This window comes from Osmerus mordax, chromosome 20 (genome assembly GCF_038355195.1).
Source record: "Osmerus mordax isolate fOsmMor3 chromosome 20, fOsmMor3.pri, whole genome shotgun sequence".
Classification (NCBI taxonomy): domain Eukaryota; kingdom Metazoa; phylum Chordata; class Actinopteri; order Osmeriformes; family Osmeridae; genus Osmerus; species Osmerus mordax.
In genome coordinates this window covers 5649142-5668273 of record NC_090069.1, presented here as the reverse complement: position 1 = coordinate 5668273, position 19132 = coordinate 5649142, and the positions used below count along the sequence as shown (strand labels likewise).

Genomic DNA, 19132 nt, shown 5'->3' with positions numbered 1-19132 from the left:
GTGTGAGTGCCGAGTCAGGCTGAGCATGTGAGTATTTTGCGGCAGGCCTGGCAGATATACAGGGGGATGAAGTTGAGATTCTACCAGCGTGTTCGAGCGTCGGGTGCAATGGCCATGGGGCTGCTGCTGCGTTAGACCTCCCGTGATCCTTTGCTCCATTGCTGGGCACCTGCCCAGGGACTGCATGCAGCTCCACTTGTTGAAGAGGAGATTCCTCCAAGTCCACCGCATGTGGGTGTAGGATATTTGGAGCAATTGGTTCTTTTGGCTGGCCAAGTGTAGCCTCAGCGTAATTAAGTTTGTTACACAGTTCTGGTAGCTTCGAGGTTCTTTTAACGGGCTCTGCTTTAAAGTTCTTCTCGCCCTGTTTTGATACTTTAGGTTCTGTATTGCATGGGAATAGCTCCTCTGTGTTAGATATCTGTGGTAGTGCGCGGCCGGACGCATACGGAGACGAGTTTTGAATTGGCTTTTCAAAGTTAACTGTATCCACGTTGTTGTTGTTCAGAATTCCTGCCACCTGCAAACATTGAGCTGTGTTGATTTGGTTGGTACTGCTATGCGGAACATGCAATTCCCTCTGCGACTTTGTCTGGACATGGCTCTCGGTCAAACCAAGAAACGCGTCCTGGTTTCCCTCAGCCCGCGGTGATCGTTCTTTCCCCCTCACCGTTTGCTCAGGTTTTCGACCAGTCTTTGGTGCGTTGAAGTCTCCAGCGAGCCGCAAATATGCCTTCCGCAGAACAATATATGACACTCCCTCCTCTTGCTTTACAACAGCTACGGAGTTGACAAACTTTTTGAACATCTCCCTGTTCTGCCCTTTGTTTTCGTGGTCCCGCAGGAATGTCTGGTAATGAAACAACAGCTCCGAGTTTTTAACCTTTCCGCCGTTACTTTGGAGAAAGCCCAAAAGCGAATCTTGAGTAAAATCAGTAGCCATGCCGTAAGTTCGCACCAAGTTTCAAAGTTCGCTCTGTGAATTGTTGCTGCGCCAAGTTAAACTCCACCCATGGACAACTTTAACTCCACCTGTACCTGCTTACCTGAAACGCAACCTCCGGATGTTGTTCGAGCAAATATGCAGTACAACATATAACATTGATTTTTTTTTTTTTTTTACCGTGTAGAGGTTCGTACAAAACGAATATATTCTATAGACCTATTGAAAGTATATTTTTAACGCTAAGCCGGAGTGTTGTGACACTACATACTATACTACAGTATAGTAGGTGCTCCTGTTCGTTTGCAACTTTCTAAAACTTAAAATACTAGGCCTTCAATGCTGAGACCAACTATTGTTCAAACACATTGTCATCATGTTAAGTCAACAAGAAGTAGGGACCATTTAAATAACGTATTTGGGCACTTTGTCTTTATTGATGCCACAAGGTGTTCAGCACTGTAGAGGCAGTTGTCACCCCAGAACAGGAAAGAGCTTTTTGCTAAAAGTAAAACAAGCATGTTTTTTTTCCTCACGTTTTTTGTGTTTTTTTTTTTTAATAACACATAGGGGTAAGCTAGTATGGTGTTCAGATGGGTATTTCTTCATCGTAATGCACAAACTGGTTTGGCCCAATCCAAAACATTATATTGCTTAATTTAAATAATTCAAATGTAATGCAGACTGAACTAGTAACAGAAACATTCCAATCTGTGTAATATTGTACTAAAGCAAAGTTGAGGATGAGGTGTGTGTATGGGGGTGGATGGATTAATATGAGAGAATCTTACAAGAAATTGCACTTCACTATCACTTGTCCTACTTGGTCAAACACACAACCATCCATCTATACAAGCAACATTTCCTACATTCAAATATACGTTAAGGTGACTGATGTGGAGTGACAACATGCAGTGGAAGAGGTGAAAGCTAAAGAAAAACAACATGTATATATTGAAAGTCAGAAGTGGTTAGAGTTGACAGAGATAAGTTGACACACCGACATTTTACATTAGTCAGAAACACTGAGAAAATCAACTTCTTTGATGGACATTTTGAATTAATATATATCTTATTATTTTTTTTTTTTACCTTTTATATTTGTGTTCAACAAATAGATATGAAGTAGCAGCTTTTTTTTCCATGTCTTTTTTTTGGGGCTCGATCTAGTCTGGGGAGACATTAATGCTCGTATGTGCTGAACACTTTTCCTCTTCCTCTAAGCAGCCCATTTGGATAAAGAGAAGGCCTTGTTTTTCTTTCTCTTTTCTAGGTGACACTGACTGGCTGCAGAGGGGGGCAGGGGGAGGTGCTGCCCTCCTGCCAAACCAGCAGGACGCCGCACCCCAGCCCGTGCCCCTCCCCGGCTGCCGCCCCCTCCTGGACGCTCTCTTCGTTATAGAGGCGCTTGATCCCGTCGTAGAAGTCGTCAACCTCCATCTCCTCCACCTTCCGCTTCGAGGAATGCTTGCAGCGCCGGTGGACTTGTTGGTGGGGGCGGTGGAGATGGGGGTGGTGGTAGGGCTTGAGCGTAACCAGCTGGGTGGTGGTACCAGAGGCCCCGTGCGGGCCCCCAGCCCTGCTGGGTGGTTCCTGGGCAGGGGCTAGGGGGGCCCTGTGGGGGGCCACAGGGCTCCCCCGGTTACGGGGAACCAGGCTCTGGTGCAGAGGCTGGTAGATATAAACAGTGTTGGGAGGAAGGGAAGCTTGGGATGTGGACAGGCTATGTGCCACCAGCTCTCGACAGCGGATTAACTGTGAGCTATCAATCTAGAAACCAATAAAAAAAAAAAAACAAGAGTTAGCAATATATTCTCAATAGCCACCTGGTTGAATAGAAACATGAACAAGGATATGGGAGGAGGAGCAGGGACTGTGTGTACATGTACCTGTGCTTTCCTGAGCAGGTCGATGGTAAGAGCCAGCCAGTCCGGACAGCATGTCTCCAGTTCCAGGGTGATGAGGGCCAGGGCCAGCATGGAGCCCCTGAACTGCAGCAGGGTGTGGTCTGCCAGGCAGTGGTGCAGCTGCTGAGTCAACAGGGCCATGTGCTGGGAAGGATTCAACCCCAGGAGCCCCACCAAGAACGGGGACTTGCAGGACAGCACCATCGCGTGGAACTGGAGGGGACAGCATGAGGCGACATGTCACATACTGACCTTTCCATGAGAGATACGGCTGAAAGACACCTTCACCAAGAGACTATACATTAAAATGGTTCAAAATGAAATGATATGGTACAAAACAGGAGTCCAAATTTCCTTCGCTCGTGAATATATCTTAGTATGAAAAACAATACAAGTTCTAAAACCACAGATTCCAGTCACATTATTATGAAGAGACAGTTGTTTCTCTTTACTGAATACATTTGTAGGAGGCTAGGAAGACATAGAGGTGCCAGTGGGCCTCACTATTTGGAGGAACTCCAGCGGTGTAGCAGCATGCAGGTCCCAGCTCAGCTTATCCAGAATGATCTTCTCCATCCTCAGGATCTCTGATGGAGAGCAGCCACAGCTGCTGGTGCTGGCCAGGTCTTGCAGCAATGGAACACGCTGCAAAAAAACGCACAAGAAAGAGAAACACACACAAAATCAGGAAATAAATAAACCTAAATAACAGCAACAGCATTCAATCCAAACTCGCCAACCGCTTTAGAGCTTGCCATCATTCCAGCTGGTGTATTTTCAGCATGAGAAACACAGGCTGTGTATTTTTTGGACTTGGCTCCAGATTTGGGATATACAAAAGTGTGTCAAACGTAAGAGGCTCACCTCGTCCTCCTCGCTGGTCTTGGTGGCCAGGAAGAAGCAGGCGATGGCAATGCAGCGCAGATACTTTGGACGGGCCTGAGACCAGACAGACACTGTTGGTCATCACCATTCTCAAACAATTAATTGTCAATAACAATGAATAGGCTTATTCTAGATTCCAATCCTCAAATTAGGTGATTTTGTTCATCCTAGCATATTTAGGACCCAATCCTAATAAACAATCTGAAACTCATCACTTTCTATAATAACATATATTATACTAATGATGATACTTTAGCAGAATCATCATTTTAAGAAATATAGAAATATATGATTAAATATATTATAAATGATATTATCTAAAGTTGTTGTCCTTGGAAGGTCCGTCTGTTTACACGGAAGGATTACTGGGTGAAAATGTTCTCTATCCTGGGTTAGCAGAGCCTGGCATGGCTTCTTAAGAAGTAGGACAGATACAGGAAATGACATGACAGCTTCTCTCTCCAGGAGTAAAAACAACGTGCCCTTTCTGAAACTGCTTTCCAGTGTTTATCTTCTCACAATCAAGCGAACATAACTTTGCAGAGCAGTCTGCCTTCAGGTCAAAATGTTTCATTCTAGTGCTAGGGACTGCAGTGACAAGTTTGTCACAGAAATATCAACGTGCTTAATCATCCCTACACTCCTTTACCCACATGAACCACAGGAACCAATTAATAAAACAATACAAGATTATAGGCCTCTTTACATGTTGGCTTGGCGAACAGATTGCTGGCAAGAAGTCTATTCATGCAATTAATATTATGCAAGTTATACAAATTAAAACTAACCATATAGATGGGGGATCTTCAATTGATAGTAGGTATTAAAGCTAGCTGTTAAACATCAGTTGTCTTTACCTTTATAGATGCTAAAAACCTGTCTAAAATACTGATGGCCAGGGAGAGGGTCTCAGGGTAGAGGTGGAGCTTGCTGTGCAAGGCAGTGAGCCAGCGGACAGCTTCATCACGCTGGTCATTGGAGATGTCTGTATCCTGGACCTGTAGACAACATTAGCAAACATTTTTAATGGAAGGGCACAGTAAGTTTTAAACAAAAAGTTTTGCTTCTGGCCCTGGAGAGGGAGGTTTGCTGGTATTAAAAGACACATAAGTATTTGAAGTACAGAACCAACTGACTCACGGGAGTCAGTTGGCTGAGCGGTGAGGGAGTCGGGCTAGTAATCCGAAGGTTGCCAGTTTGATTCCCGGTCATGAAAACTGACGTTGTGTCCTTGGGCAAGGCACTTCACCGTACTTGCCTCGGGGGAATGTCCCTGTACTTACTGTAAGTCGCTCTGGATAAGAGCGTCTGCTAAATGACTAAATGTAAATGTAAATATAGAAACAAGCAAATAGGTTAACTGCCAACTGCGAACATTCCCTTCCCGTTCAGCTTTATCAGTACTGACTTGGAAGTAAACCCCTGAATCAGTTACGTATATGGCATGTCAGGGTCACAACTCAACTGACCTTCTGAACCTGCTTACCTGTAATATGACACCACCACCCCCTCCCCACCCCTCACAAAAACGTTCTCTTCTGAGACAGGGGTTGGGTAGACCATTAACAACAAAAAAACTCAAAGTGACCCGAGCACAGAGTTTTGAAACACTGAACTTAGCACCATGTTGCTGTTCGACAAGAAATACCACTCGTGCTCACATGTACATTCGTACGTCCTTGTGAATCTAGGTCACGGATCTATGTAACAGTCTCGTACTTAACTCACAAAATATTGATGTTAAACAGAGTAGCACGTCTGACTGTGCAAGTAACAAGCCATCGATTTTCTACACATTTAACGAGATAGATGGAACCTGCTGCAGTGAGTCAGCGGGAGCATACGATTAACAGTCAGGCATCCCTTTGAAATCCTGTTAACTTGCTTACCCCTCTGACACAGAAAAAGCAGGTGCTGAAAAGGGATTAGAGCATGCTGGCCAAATTACATTGCAACATTACATTACAGATTACATTAATATAATGAAATAACAAACCATAACGTCTCTCTCCAAAATCCTGTCAGCATCATGTTTCTTTACATAATTAGAAGTGACTTTCTATTATATTATATTGGTTTTAAGAATGTAATTTAAGGCATGTTTGGGATTTATTTATGTTGAAATTTTGATTTTGAACCATATAGAACTGAAGTTGGACTGCTAGTAAAGGGGTCGAGAGGCGCAGGTCCAATAATTCCAATGTAGGCCTACTGAACTTTAACTTGAAAATAACCAACCTGGGTGGGTACTTTCTTTGGCACATACACCTTCCACATCTTAGCTTCCCTAGAGGCTGCCTTTTCCAAAAGAAAAGACAGCCTCTGGCTTTCCAAGGGTTCTGCAAACTTCATCACAACCCTTGGATTCGCCTACCTCCCCACTGGATACAGCTACCTGAAACAGAGAAACACACCTTTGAAAACTGCTCCACTAAGCAGTCAATTGAAGGCAGTCATAATGTGAGGCTAAGCATCTTAGACAATCTATTGGCAATGCATTTCGGAGCATTCTTGCTGAATGAACTGTGTACAATTAGGCAACATGGTCAACCTAGTGTTACTAACTTCAAACGATCTTATTGGGATTTTTATTTTAATTGTTTATCACTTGTATTATTGTTTTTATTGATTTTATGTAAAGCACCTTGAGCTACAATTCTTGTATGAAATGTGCTATATAAATAAAGTCTTACTTACTTACTAACTAGTCTAGACAATTAACAATTTAAAGCCTTGACTTATTTTCTTTAAGATAGAGTGGTTATTATTACAACCTCATTGGCAAGTTATCCACTCAACATGACAGGAAAACAGTCTGTCGTATGTTCTGGTTAGTTGGCCATCTGAAGACCAACGGCGGAAAGGGCAGTCATACTAGGTTCGAGTGACCGACGATAATGATGATGGCTACTAGCCACTGGTAGATTCGTATTCATGTCGACAACTAGCTTACTAGTTGGTGTGAATGTGATTGTTATTAAACCATAAAACCAACTAATTGACACAGGAGAATCATATATACCTTTGAGCAATTTATATTCTGATGTTTAACAATAAGATGGCTAGACATGGTCCATCTAGTACAGAAGTGTAGAGTAGCTAGCTTGTTAGCATATCTCAAGCTAGCTAGCAAGCTAAGTTAGCTTAAAAGATGTTACGCTAACTTACCTCCCCTGCAAAGCTGTAAGAACCACAGTTGGAAATCATCCGGTCCATTAAATGTAAGTAAAACAAAGGGGTGAATTTGATTCTGAGCTTTTACTTGCCCATCGTTGTCTCCATTTTAATACTTATGGGAGAAAGGGGTTTACCAGATTGATATCAAAAACAAAAAGAACGGACAGATATTTCTACTTCCGAGGAGGGGAAGTGACGATATCGGAAATGGCTCCGCCCACCTTCCTACTGGTGGCGGTAAGTCACTCAGCAGATAAATATTGACGATTTATCTATACTTTTTAATCTATCTATTGTATATCTATTTTAAAAATCCATTCATACGAATAGTTAGTGAATTGGTGTTCTATGTTATTATTTATATAAAAATTGGTAAGTTTTGTGTAGAATTATATTTAGTAGGACAATTTTTTTTTTACTGCAAATGAAACACTGTAAATCACATTTCCTGATTTTACCTCATAAAGAAAATATCATCGAAAATATTACAGATAACAAAAGCTCTAATTGCTCTAGGCCTGCTTTTAGGAGTACTTCTCTGGACATTTTCAATTATAAACAAGGCAAATAGGGATGGGTGATCATCACTAAAAGATGAGGTACAACAATGGAGACTGTTGTTATAAGAGATACGATACATGACTTGTCACAATCACGTATTGAATTTAACATTAGAAATGTTAAAGCTACAGTAATATTTAAACCAATCATGTAACACAGTGGGTTTTCGCAAAAGTCCAATCGACATCGATGATAAAGGGCGGACTTTTTGAAAGGACAAAAAGTGGCAACATCATTGGCCCGTAGAAATGTCAGAGACGGGCTCGGGCATAACCTGGCTCTGGGTTAGTACAAAGGATGTCAAGTATATTACAATGCCACCCAATCTTATAGGTAAACATACAGCAAAGAACGACCTACTTAAATCATGAAATAATAATAATGATTACACACTTGACGGGTCCGTCTGTTATCAAATAACTAGGGTGATGCTTCTCGGTATGTCAAAACAAATCATACCTCTCTTGATTGGCTTACAACTGACTCGACGTCAGTATTGGGCGTTAACGTTCCCTAACATCAACAAAAAGGAAAGGGTATACGAACTCTGAAGAATTATCGGGGCGAACAGAAATATTGATGTAACTAGCAACCCACCGTAACAGGTAATTGTCCATCAACATATAATTGTTTTATTTACAAAGATAAATCTATTCCTAATAGTGGGTAATGATAAATATTTGAAGAAATGTAAGTCCGTTGTAGTACTAGTACAGTGGTCTTGTGATGTATTGTTTCGACTTTTCTTCTTCCGATTAATACTTTTAAAATGAAACAATTTGCGCTTTAAATTTGAGATATTGAAACTGCACTTTATACCATTTTGTATTTATGAGTCAAGAAAAGCGACCGGTCTCATCATTATCGTGCTACATTATAAGGAATTACGTAGATGTAGTTTTCCCTTGTTTTGGGAGGAAGCTAGCTCAGACTAGAGCTAGCACTTGTAACCTACTACTAGTTGTAGCCTACTATACCAACAACACAGCTTCGCTTATTTAATATATTTAAGGAAGACAGTTTTAGTCACCTGCAATATTATGAACTATATGTATCACTTATGTTAGCTATTAAAAGTTATTTTTCCGATATCGATGACAACAGTCCTTTTAATTCGACTCGCTGAGAATAATAAAACGGACAAGCCACCCCTCCCCCGCCGCTAACAGCGCTAGCAACGTTTGCTTGCTTAACGAAAATTTAGCTTTATCCAAGATATAGCAAAATCAAAACAATCTTCTATTTATTAGTAGAAGCAATTCAACCATTGAAAAAAATACGAATTGTTTTTGTCTGTAGTATGTAGGCGTTTACCGACGAAATCTGACACCAAATTCCAGCTGAGAGAAAGGGGGTTGGGCAAACCATGACCCAAGAACTAGGTTGAGATCAGACGACATATTACCAATAGCATGTTCTGTTCCGTTTTGTTTTCAGTGGTTTCAAATTCCTGTACCAGTGCCAATCCAGACATGGACGCCTTCAAACTGATGAGGGAGCTGAAAGCAAATTATGAACAAGAGATAAATTACCTCCCGAAGGAGACAGGGTTAAGCCTGATCGAATCCACGACACAGCAGGTAAGATGCATTTGCTGTCACATATTTAGGAAGAAAATGTGCACACGGTGTAGAGTTTAAACAATAACTACCAACAACCAGTTACTCTACAACTGAAAATAGTAGTCGTTTCATACATGTTTTTCCCCATGCAGAAAGACCGCATCTCAGCCAAATGTAGAAATGGTAAAGTCGAAGATCTATGGAGCCTGACCAGTTTCTTTGGATATTGCACCCAAACCTTTGTTCTAGCAGTGAACCTGCTGGATAGATTCTTGGCTATGATGAAGGTGAGTTATTTTTTTTATTTTTTTTACTAGTACCGTCTTTAGTAGTCGAAGAAAGGCAGTCGATTCAAACTAGCCTGCTAAAAATGGCAACAATTTAGATTTTCTAGTGGTGTAACAGAAAAGGAGCATGTACAATTATTTACTTTCAGTAACATTTTTGGGATGTTGCACAACTCCTGCAGATTCAACCAAAGCATCTAGCATGCATCAGCATCAGCTGTCTCCACATCGCTGCAAAAGTTGTTGAAGAAGACTGCAACATTTCTTCCACCAACGAACTCATCCGCATCAGCCAGTGCAAGTTCACCGTGTCGGACTTGAGCCGCATGGAGAAGATCATATCGGAGAAGCTAAACTTCCCTTCTAAAGCCATCACCGCCTTAACCTTTTTGCACTTGTATCACAAGATAACAGTCTCGCACACGTCGGACAGGTGAGACGATTGTGACTTTACAGATGGTATGTAATGGTAATGATTAACATGAACGAACAGACGAACTGGGAGTAGTTCAACTCATCTGGTTTGACAATGTAACTGTGCAAGTAGGACACCGGTGAACATTTAAGATAACACTAGTCAACACAACAGACTTATGTAACATTGCAGCCAATTACCAGGTTCTCAAACCACACATTGCAATATCTCCCTAATGTGGTCTAATATCAAATGTTTCTACTTTTACAGGAAAGATGCTCTTAACATTGAAAAACTTGAGGCCCAGCTGAAAGCCTGCCTTTGTCGGATTGCCTTCTCAAAAGCCAAAGTAAGAATTGACTTGGAAGTCAACGGTTTGACTCAAGCTTGTTGAGTATCGTATAACTGTCTAAGTATGTGTGTCATTCTTTCAGCCATCAGTGTTAGCCCTGGCACTCTTGACCCTGGAGATTAAAGCCATGCAGTCTGAAGATGTGCTGGAAATCGCACGCCATGTCCAGACTCATCTGAAGGTAAATTGTTAACCTGTGGGTCTAATAAGAAACGCGAACATTAGACATCGTCCTTCACCCCGAAGTAGAAAGATGGCACTAACTACAGACGGCAACGTTGCCCTCTCTGGAAGGAGGCTAATGTCAAGTGACCGACAGTAGTTATGGAGTCAACTTAGAATACCTCTGGGCTCAGGTTCACTATCCTTTTGACGCTTGAAATCCATTCCAAATAAATTCTGCTGACCTACTTTGCTTATGTAACACGGGTGTCCAATCTTATCTTTGCAGATTGCCGACAGTGAGCTGCTCTACTGGAGCGACCTAGTGGCCCAGTGTATGTCAGACTACTCCTCTCCTGAATGTAGCAAACCCAACAACAAGAAGCTAGTGTGGATAGTCTCAAGGCGAACAGCACAAAACCTCCACAACAGCCACTACAGCGTCCCTGAACTGCCAACCATTCCTGAGGGGGGCTGGGATGAAAGTGAAAGGTAAACATGTCTGGGAAAACACAAAATACACAGTTTAATATTCAAAACATTCATTCATATGATGGAACGAGGAAATATCCAACACGGAAACACCCCGCTCGTTTGATTTGTGGCACCTGGAAAATCCCCAGCAAATTGTTGACGCTCAGCCCAGCCTTATAAGGAATGTTTCATCGTCACACACACACATAATTATTGGTATATTCCCACTCCTGGTTTCAGTTCTTACAACAGATACCACTTCCCTGAGGCGTGGTGTTCATTAGAAGTTTGAAATGTAGTTCCTGCCCGTCACCGTGTCCCATGTTGCGTCAGAGCTAGCCAAGCCTTTTGTGCCGTAGCTCAACCCAGTCTAGTCCACTCATATTACTCAGACCGAAGACGACACGTACGAGTGATTAATCGTGTACGAGCAGCAAGTTTCCAAACCTAGGATACTTGACGTAAGAGCATGCATAAGCATGTCGAGACTTGGACTTTACAACAGAGAACATGACCCAAGCTTGGGATCATGAGATCTGTCAAGTGCTGCTGTTGTGACTAACTGTTCTTTTATGTCATCTTCTGCAGTGAGGACTCCTGTGAAGACATGAGCTCAGGGGAGGAGAGCCTGAGCAGTTCACTTGGTAGTGACGCCGAAGGGCCCTACTTCCCTCTTCACTTCCGTTGCCAAAAACACAAGCATCCGACCTTCTAGAACCCTTAACCCCAATATTTATAACAGTGACCTCAGCTAGAGGGCCACAGTTTTTTTTTTACCACAGAACTGTGGAACAGCGTTGTTAATTTATTCGAGTTACAAAAGGGTTACCATACTGTGTGCCCTTACCAATAATCAATATACTGTATCTTCAAGCTTAAAGCAGTACAGAAATGTACCAGATTTGCACAAACCTGGCAGCTGAATTGACTTAAATTGTTTTGGACTAGTTGTGTTTTTAATAGTTGAAGGTGCATGTCTGGATTTGTCACATTCCAAGCCACTATACAGAACAGCCAAGGTACAATAGACTGTTATAAAACAAGGACTGTTGTTTTGCTGGGAAGTTCCAGTAACCCCAGGAAATGTACTTTGCACAGTTTTGTACAAATGTCATCATGGAGTGGCAGAGGAGTAACAGTATATGCCTGGTGACCAGTTAGATTTTTCCCAAGGTTGTTTTGTAATGTTGGTTTGCATGGTGTTAAAGAAAAATGGTGTGAGTCTGTAAGGTGTTTCTAAACCTCTAAATTGCCAATTTCAGTTGTGGTAGATACTTTTTCAACTGTATGAATGAAAGATCATGTTATGAAAAACGTCCAAAAAACATACTAAATGTCAATACAAAAAAAAATGTATATTTGTATAATGTAAAAACAAAAAAAAAATGTGAATACTGTTCTGTAGATATTAACTTATTATTTTTGCCAGCTGTAAAAAAAATATATAAAAAAATATTTTTAAAAACTTTGATTCCTATATTTTTGTTGTTGTTTTTAGGAAACAAGGTTACTAATGATACAGCCTTTGTTCTGAAAAAAAAAAAGTAATTAAAACCATGGCCATCAACTCCACATAGCCCACACACTTGCATTATCACACTGCAATCTTTAACCATACCAATACAGGTCAAACTGATCACTTAATCCAATCAGTTCCATCCATTACCACTCAGAAGCCCATGCGAGACTTCTTCCTTTTGAGTTGGGACAGGGAGGTTTGGGACGAACCTCCTATGCAGGGAGTTTTTTGTGATGCAAAAACACTGGACATCTGAGATGACGTGGCTAGAGGGGCACTAGGGATGCCTTCCTCGATGAGTCCACGAGAGGGTTCCTGCGATCCTAACAGAGAACTTTGGTACTCCTCATTCACTCGAGCAGTCCTTTCGCGCATTTGAGAGGTTTTGTAAGATCCTGGTTCAGAAAGGTCATCACTAAACAAAGAGAAACTGGTGCCCTCGCTGTCGGAGGCAGCGCTCTGACTGGTAGCCGACGTGTAGCACAAGAGATCGTCCGGGTCAGACTGGTAGGAGGTGAAGCTGCCAGAGAGCCCGATCCGATTGTGCACCCGGGCCATCTTCTGCCTCCGCCGCTTCCTGCGGAGCGCCTGTATCTTGGACTCCTGGTTCATTCCCAGCTTCTCCTCCCACCAGACCTTCCAGCCACCTTCCCAGGACACACTCAGCCTCTGGCTTAGATCGTCCGTCCATGCAGAGGGCTCCACGGGCCCTGGGACAGAAACCAGCTCCATCAGCGGCAGGTGGGTGGCACCATGGACCAGTACTTCCCCTCTCTTCATCGCTTCTTTGATTTCCCGTCTTAGGCTGTCTCGCTTGTCCTCTTCCATGGGTTCTCGCCAACGGCTCTCAGTCTCACCAGACGTATTGAAAAGACCTCTGGCTCTGATAGTGTTGTGTGGGAAGCGTTGCTTACGATGGTTCTTTCTGACTAGCTTGAAGAGCCAGATTTTCCATTTAAGGAGAGCATTATCCCCAGCCTTGGCTAGGCTAGGTCTGGCAGCACAAGCGGTACTTGCCTCAGCAGGCCGAGATGCAGATGATGAAATACCCTGACCGTTGTCCAGTTCAAACTCTGACTGCCCCAAATCTGTTTCCTCGGGGAACGACATATCCTGTGAGAGTCTTTGCAACGTGTCAAATGACGATCGGTGTTGAACTGAGGTTGGTTGGTCAATGTCCTCCGAGTTCTGGGTGGGTGTGGTAATATCCTCTTTGCTCGATGCAGCCTGTGGCCTCAGCATCTGATAGAAGACATCCCCAGCTTCCGTCAGCTGCAGCACGCAGACGTCCCTCGCACCATGGCTCTGCTGGATACACGTCACGCCTGACAGAGCAAAATAACATATAGTAAGTGACATGCCGTTCAGTCATTTTTTTAAATACATTTAATACAGCTCATCGTCCACTCTATTACTCAGCCTACCGGCAGCCTGAAGTGCCAGTCTCTGCTGAGCGATGTGGTGGCGGTGTGGGATCTGGGCAGGCAGGTGGCGAAGGCTGTCTCGGGGCCTAAGCAGAGCCGTGGGGGGGCCTCTGGTGCAGCATGCATGCTGTCGACCACCTAGGAACCAGCAGTGGGATGATTAACGCAGCAAAAAAACTCAGCCCGAATCAAAAGCTTGCAGAAAATGTCTCTGAATAGGTGGCGGTATGTGAAATAGACAAGATGATTGTGAGGATCAGTGATCAAATATGAACCTGAATACTGTAGAAGAGTCAGTTCCTGGGATCGCTGAGAGCCCAGGACAACCTTGGTGGTTCCGGCCCCAGAGGAGTTAGGAGCCAGGATATGGGCAAACATGGGAGGATCGTCCATCATGTGATCCCACTTAATCATAGGAATGCATGGGAAGCGCTCGTCCAGGATGTATGCCGAAAACTGCAAGAGAACAAACACGGTCTATCCACATCCAGGACAAACTAAACGGTGTTCGACACCAAACAAAACTCAAGGCTGAATACATTTCTTCAAGTCTCAGTTAATAAAACATTAACGAGGAAGGCTGTTCCACAGACGACCTTAACTGTAGGCCTATATGATTTATATAGATTTCAGCTAAATGTGTGTAGATGTGATGGTAACTGACTGAAGACAATCTGACCTAATAAGAGCATTACAGTTCAGACTGAAAGAGGACTAACAACTGACAACTGGAGTCTGCCCAATGAAATTCTCCCAGTCTATACAGTTAATTCTAAACGCGGTTGTTTCTAGTCAAATCCGTACAATCTTGCGCTTAACAGTGATAAAGGTTGCACTGAGGAACACTGTGTTCAGAGCGATTGGACGGCCACTTCCAATACATTGTATGATTGTCAATACATTGTGATGGGTGATGAGCCCAAGGTTGAAGGATTGTTGTGGAGTGTAATACAAAATTGAGAAATGATACACTTTATAGTGATGTTGAGGCACATTAACAAAACAACCGGACCCAGATGGAAGCAAGTGGTGTTGACATTCTTGCTGTTTAAGTGCTATAAAATACTTTTTTGTACGATAGCCAAGAAGGACAGAAAAACACAGTAGCTAGCACCATGTTGGCCCTCACAACCCTTTCATCTAATATAAAACAGAGAATGCCAAAAAGGACAGAGCCTTTAAAATCCACGCACTGCTGCATGTGTAAATGCCCCATCACTCTGAACACAGCCTTTGATGCTGTTAATAACAAATGTGTGTTCCTAAAAAGCAGATTGGGACGAGTTAGAGAACATCTTTTCACTGACGCATTGCATCAATGATGCCACACATTCATTAGGCCAATTAAGGACACACAGGTCTAAAAGGACCAGGATAAGCAGTTAAGGAGCCTGTACCTGAGTTGTTATGAGATGGTGGAACATGTGAACTTCTCGCAGGTATTTGGACATGATGACTCTCTCGCCAGTCTTGCAATCTGGGGTTTGGCCGATGCGAAATAGAGTATGGCTACAATTCTCTTTGGTCTATATATAGATATAGAGAGAATCAGGTAGACAGAGGATGGAAAAGCCATTAAAAGCAAACCTTCACTGCCACTGGATATGAAACAGGATAGATGGTCCATCTCTTTTCGAATCATTCGTCTCCTACTCTGATGTCTGTAAGCTCCACGCCCGTTCTGTCAGCATAGATCATCACCCTGGGGTGCGCCGAGAAGTCACACCATCGCCATGCCGATCTTGCATTGAAGTACAGGTTACTGTCCTCCTTACGGAACTTCTGCCGGCTATGACAAGCAATGGAATCATGACAGATATTAGTAAAGAACTGTTACACACACACCTAGAATCCTAAAGAACACTGAAGATGCATAAAACCCACACATTGTAACATCCAATACAACTACTGTTCCTGCAGCAGGTCTTCTGTGGCACCAGAAAGACAAAGATCTAACAATCTGGCCTCCTCAAATTGAGAGGATTCGAAATCCTTCATCAACCCTTATTCCCAAAGATCACTGATTACATATGGCCATGGCATGAAATCTGCATAAAATAAATCAGGAACATGCATTAGAACCTAAATAATGATATTATATCCATTAAATAAATGGGTCTCCTTATCACCCATTTGGTTTGCTTACCCTTTTCCTACTGTCCACAGGTGAGTGACTCCACTCTCACTTGCCACAAGCAGCTCTCCTTGGATATGGGGACTAACAGGAAAATGCTACTTAAAAACATTGCACAAGCCTGATTGAAGGACACACATGATAGAATGCATGTACAGGACACTACACACACACACCTGATGCTGAGGCATGTAGCAACCTCCTTGGTCTGGATGACCTCAACAGTCTTGGGCTCGTCCTTCTCACTAACCATCCACACCCCACACATATGGTCTGATCGAACACCAACGTATGCTTAAAAAAACAAAAACACAAGTCAGTTCAAAACTAATTTGGACTTTGGTGTCGCTTGGTAAACACAACAATCTAGGGCAATTCAATGACTTGATAAGCCACATTGCAATAATTGTAACAGTACAAAACAACTATGCAATCACCACAGCTGTGAGTTAGTGAGAGCCGAGCAGAGCATTGCTTAAAAACAAGTTCAGAAGTGGCCAGATGCCACAAAATGTAGTAATTGTTGCCGGTAAGGGGGGAGACAATATTTTGCTTACATGTATCTTGTGGCATACCAGTGCAGATCTGCCTTACTGTACCGTTGACCTGGAATGAAAAAGGCCTGAGGCTTGAATCAATACAGGGAGGCCCTTCTTCATGGAACTCCAGTGCTACTCTATGAAAATCTGATGAATTGCATTAAGGAGTGTTGGATTTGGGGAGTCCATGATTAAAAAAAAAATACAAAATATGAATCACTGTCTGCTGACATATTCAATAAATAAACTATACTAGACCCTTGTGGTAAAGTTTTGGCTTAAAACTAGGACAAGAACACAGTAGGAAGGATACTAATGGAGTGGAGCCCAGTATCCCCTGGATACAACAAGCAGCCTTGCTGAGTGTTGTTGAGCTGTGAAAAAGGAATGTAACAAAGGGCACCCCCTGTTGCCTTTTCAGAGAACTGCTCCAGTTCCCTTTGTTGGGTCAGTTCCTCAAAGAGGTTGTGAGCCAGAAGCTCAGGAGGGATGTCATAGATAACATCAGATAAGAGATTGTGGTATGCCTTGATTCTGGGTTTCATGTGGGTGACTGCACACCTACAGAAATCACAAATACGTTTTTATCATGTAAGTAAGTAAGTAAGACTTTATTTATATAGCACATTTCATACAAGAATTGTAGCTCAAGGTGCTTTACATAAAATCAATAAAAACAATAATACAAGTGATAAACAATTCAAACAAAAATAAAAATCCCAATAAGATCTCTGTTCAAGAGAGAAAACAACTTTAAAAGTAGGAAAACCCTTTTGAGATAAAATTACTTAAATGCTTCGGTAAAAAGGTAGGTTTTAAGCTGTCTTTTATAAATGTCTAGAGTGTTTGCATCCCTAATATTTATGGGTAATTTGTTCCATAGTTTTGGGGCGTAATTGACAAAGGTGCCCTTTTGCAAATAATTAGCAAAAAAATAAACAACATCAATCTACACTTACATTTTATACTTCAGTGTTTCCATGAAGCTATGTGTCCTGGGAAATATTGAACTATTCCCCTGAAAAGTTAACAGACAGACAAAATAGGTATTAACAATTGCACTTTTAAGCAATTAGCTAAATATTTTCAACATGGCATATATGAACAAAGCTACTTAAATGACATTTAGCCAAGTTAAAGCTCAGCGAAGAGTGCACCTTTGCTTTTGTGTTCACACTGTAGAGATTTTCCTCTAGGAATTGGCTCATGGTGTAAAAAGCATCTTGGGATCTATGGAGGTAGTAGTCCTGCATCTACAGAAAATCAACCAATCGTATTAGTATTATACTATTGTGGTAGGCCTATGTGTTCACGTTAGTTGAGTGATTTTAGTTTTAATTGTTCTTACATGCTCTGAAAAGTCCAGTGGGTCTGATAAAGCAGTTGAGAGCCATTTACGACCTAAATAAGAATGGGTAGTCATTTTAAGTGTGAAAAAAACTTAATTGTTTACACATCTCCAGAGGTGGGAAGAAATGCGTTTCAATACACTGACCCAGCTAATACATGACGTTGCGGTGCATGGGACTGGATAAGAAGAATGAGACTTCATCCTAGCCTACCTCTTTTTGGTGGAAACAGGGGCAGCGTCAGAGATTCAACTGGCAACCATGTCTCTCCTTCCATTTGATGCTTTGTTACAAATTGTGTGTGTGCTGGTAGTGTTGGACCTGGCTGGAATTAGTTGACATTTACAGGCCTGTGTTAACATGATAATCCAACATGAATGAAAATAGTTATCAAAATCAGCTCAAAATGTGTATTCGGCCAGGAGGGCAAGCTAACATCTTTAGTTGGCTAGCTGTAGCAACGTGTTTACAAGCTAGCTTGCTTCACTCTATGGCTGTTGTTGAAGGGTGTACTTTACTAAAAAAAAAAGTATCGCGCGTGGTTCCTAACCGGGTTTCATCACGAGCTACATTGAAAACCTCATATGCTAGTAACGCGACTAGTATCTAATTCAGCACCATAAAAACGCGCTACGGCTAATATTTCTCACCCCATGTTGCTTGTTGATGGTGCTTGCTTCTTTAACTTGACCATACACACCCCAACCTCCAACGTTATGGGCAAATTCTGAATTTGGGGGGCCAGAGTTGAAATAAGATGTGAAAAGCTCAGGTGGAAAAGTATAATCCATTTTTGTTGGTGGTGTTTAAAAGTAATCTACGCTCTAAATGCACCACGCGGCCAGTCCATGCAGACGTAGACTTGACAGGTCTGAGCAAGATTTAGCTAGCTAAACCAGTAAGGTAGTAATAACCGTGTGTACGAGCAAGTAGAAACGTTCCCGGGGTATATAATTTCACAGAGAAGCCGCGTCTTGCATAAAAAATATTAGGCCTACTTGAAGTCTAGATATCCACATTATTTTCATTTAATCTTAAACATGGTACTCGCGCCACACGTGCTACCCCGCTCTGAACTCAGTACGCATGAAACTAAGCCTTGAGCGCAAGTCATCTGACTGACGTAACTTGTTTTAGGACCCACAACCATAGACGGCGGAAGAGGACGCTTCGTTCATTCGTGTGTTGACCTGTGAAACTTTCTTAAGTAATTAAGATGTATTTGTACTCGAGTTATTTCTGCATGTGATATTGTTTGCTTCTTATGTTATTGCCGTGATCTTAAAAATAAATACATTTGAATACCGATTCTCCGCCCATACCTTTGGCAACCGGCTCTCGCCGGCACACAAAACAACTATTATCGACTGCGTTTTTGAAACAGCGCGCAGTGGTTGTGCTCGGAGCCATGTAAACATAACAGGCTACTTTCTCCTCCGCTC

The 19132-nt window shown here is 42.3% G+C and overlaps 3 protein-coding genes across 5 annotated transcripts; 1 reads left to right on the top strand and 2 right to left on the bottom strand.

Annotated features, from left to right (window-relative positions):
* Window positions 1–1500: 1500 nt before the first annotated feature.
* Window positions 1501–7073, bottom strand: ccni (cyclin I). The gene is made up of 7 exons (XM_067258477.1): window positions 6904–7073; window positions 5974–6130; window positions 4593–4733; window positions 3715–3789; window positions 3355–3495; window positions 2833–3063; window positions 1501–2713 (listed from the first exon to the last, which is right to left on the bottom strand). The coding sequence occupies exons 2-7, from the start codon at window positions 6085–6087 to the stop codon at window positions 2213–2215; spliced, it is 1203 nt and encodes a 400-aa protein (XP_067114578.1). The 5' UTR covers window positions 6088–6130; window positions 6904–7073; the 3' UTR covers window positions 1501–2212.
* A 937-nt stretch (window positions 7074–8010) lies between these two features.
* Window positions 8011–12190, top strand: ccng2 (cyclin G2). Its single transcript, XM_067258460.1, has 8 exons — window positions 8011–8078; window positions 8911–9053; window positions 9188–9322; window positions 9505–9755; window positions 10008–10086; window positions 10172–10270; window positions 10541–10743; window positions 11314–12190. Exons 2-8 carry the CDS (start codon window positions 8946–8948, stop codon window positions 11438–11440), a joined length of 1002 nt encoding a protein of 333 aa, XP_067114561.1. The 5' UTR covers window positions 8011–8078; window positions 8911–8945; the 3' UTR covers window positions 11441–12190.
* taf1c (TATA-box binding protein associated factor, RNA polymerase I subunit C) lies at window positions 10753–18754 on the bottom strand. 3 transcript variants are annotated; one of them, XM_067258457.1, is made up of 14 exons: window positions 18341–18754; window positions 17904–18015; window positions 17690–17742; window positions 17499–17594; window positions 17301–17359; window positions 16655–16902; window positions 16360–16488; window positions 15979–16096; window positions 15815–15886; window positions 15322–15457; window positions 15066–15194; window positions 13944–14124; window positions 13669–13806; window positions 10753–13569 (listed from the first exon to the last, which is right to left on the bottom strand). In XM_067258457.1, exons 1-14 carry the CDS (start codon window positions 18479–18481, stop codon window positions 12395–12397), a joined length of 2787 nt encoding a protein of 928 aa, XP_067114558.1. In that variant the 5' UTR covers window positions 18482–18754; the 3' UTR covers window positions 10753–12394. The 3 variants fall into 3 exon arrangements, with proteins under 3 accessions (XP_067114558.1, XP_067114559.1, XP_067114560.1); XM_067258458.1 differs by lacking the exons at window positions 17690–17742; window positions 18341–18754 and having other exon boundaries at window positions 17904–17962; XM_067258459.1 differs by lacking the exons at window positions 16655–16902; window positions 17499–17594; window positions 17690–17742; window positions 17904–18015; window positions 18341–18754 and having other exon boundaries at window positions 16360–16408; window positions 17301–17337.
* Window positions 18755–19132: the final 378 nt, after the last annotated feature.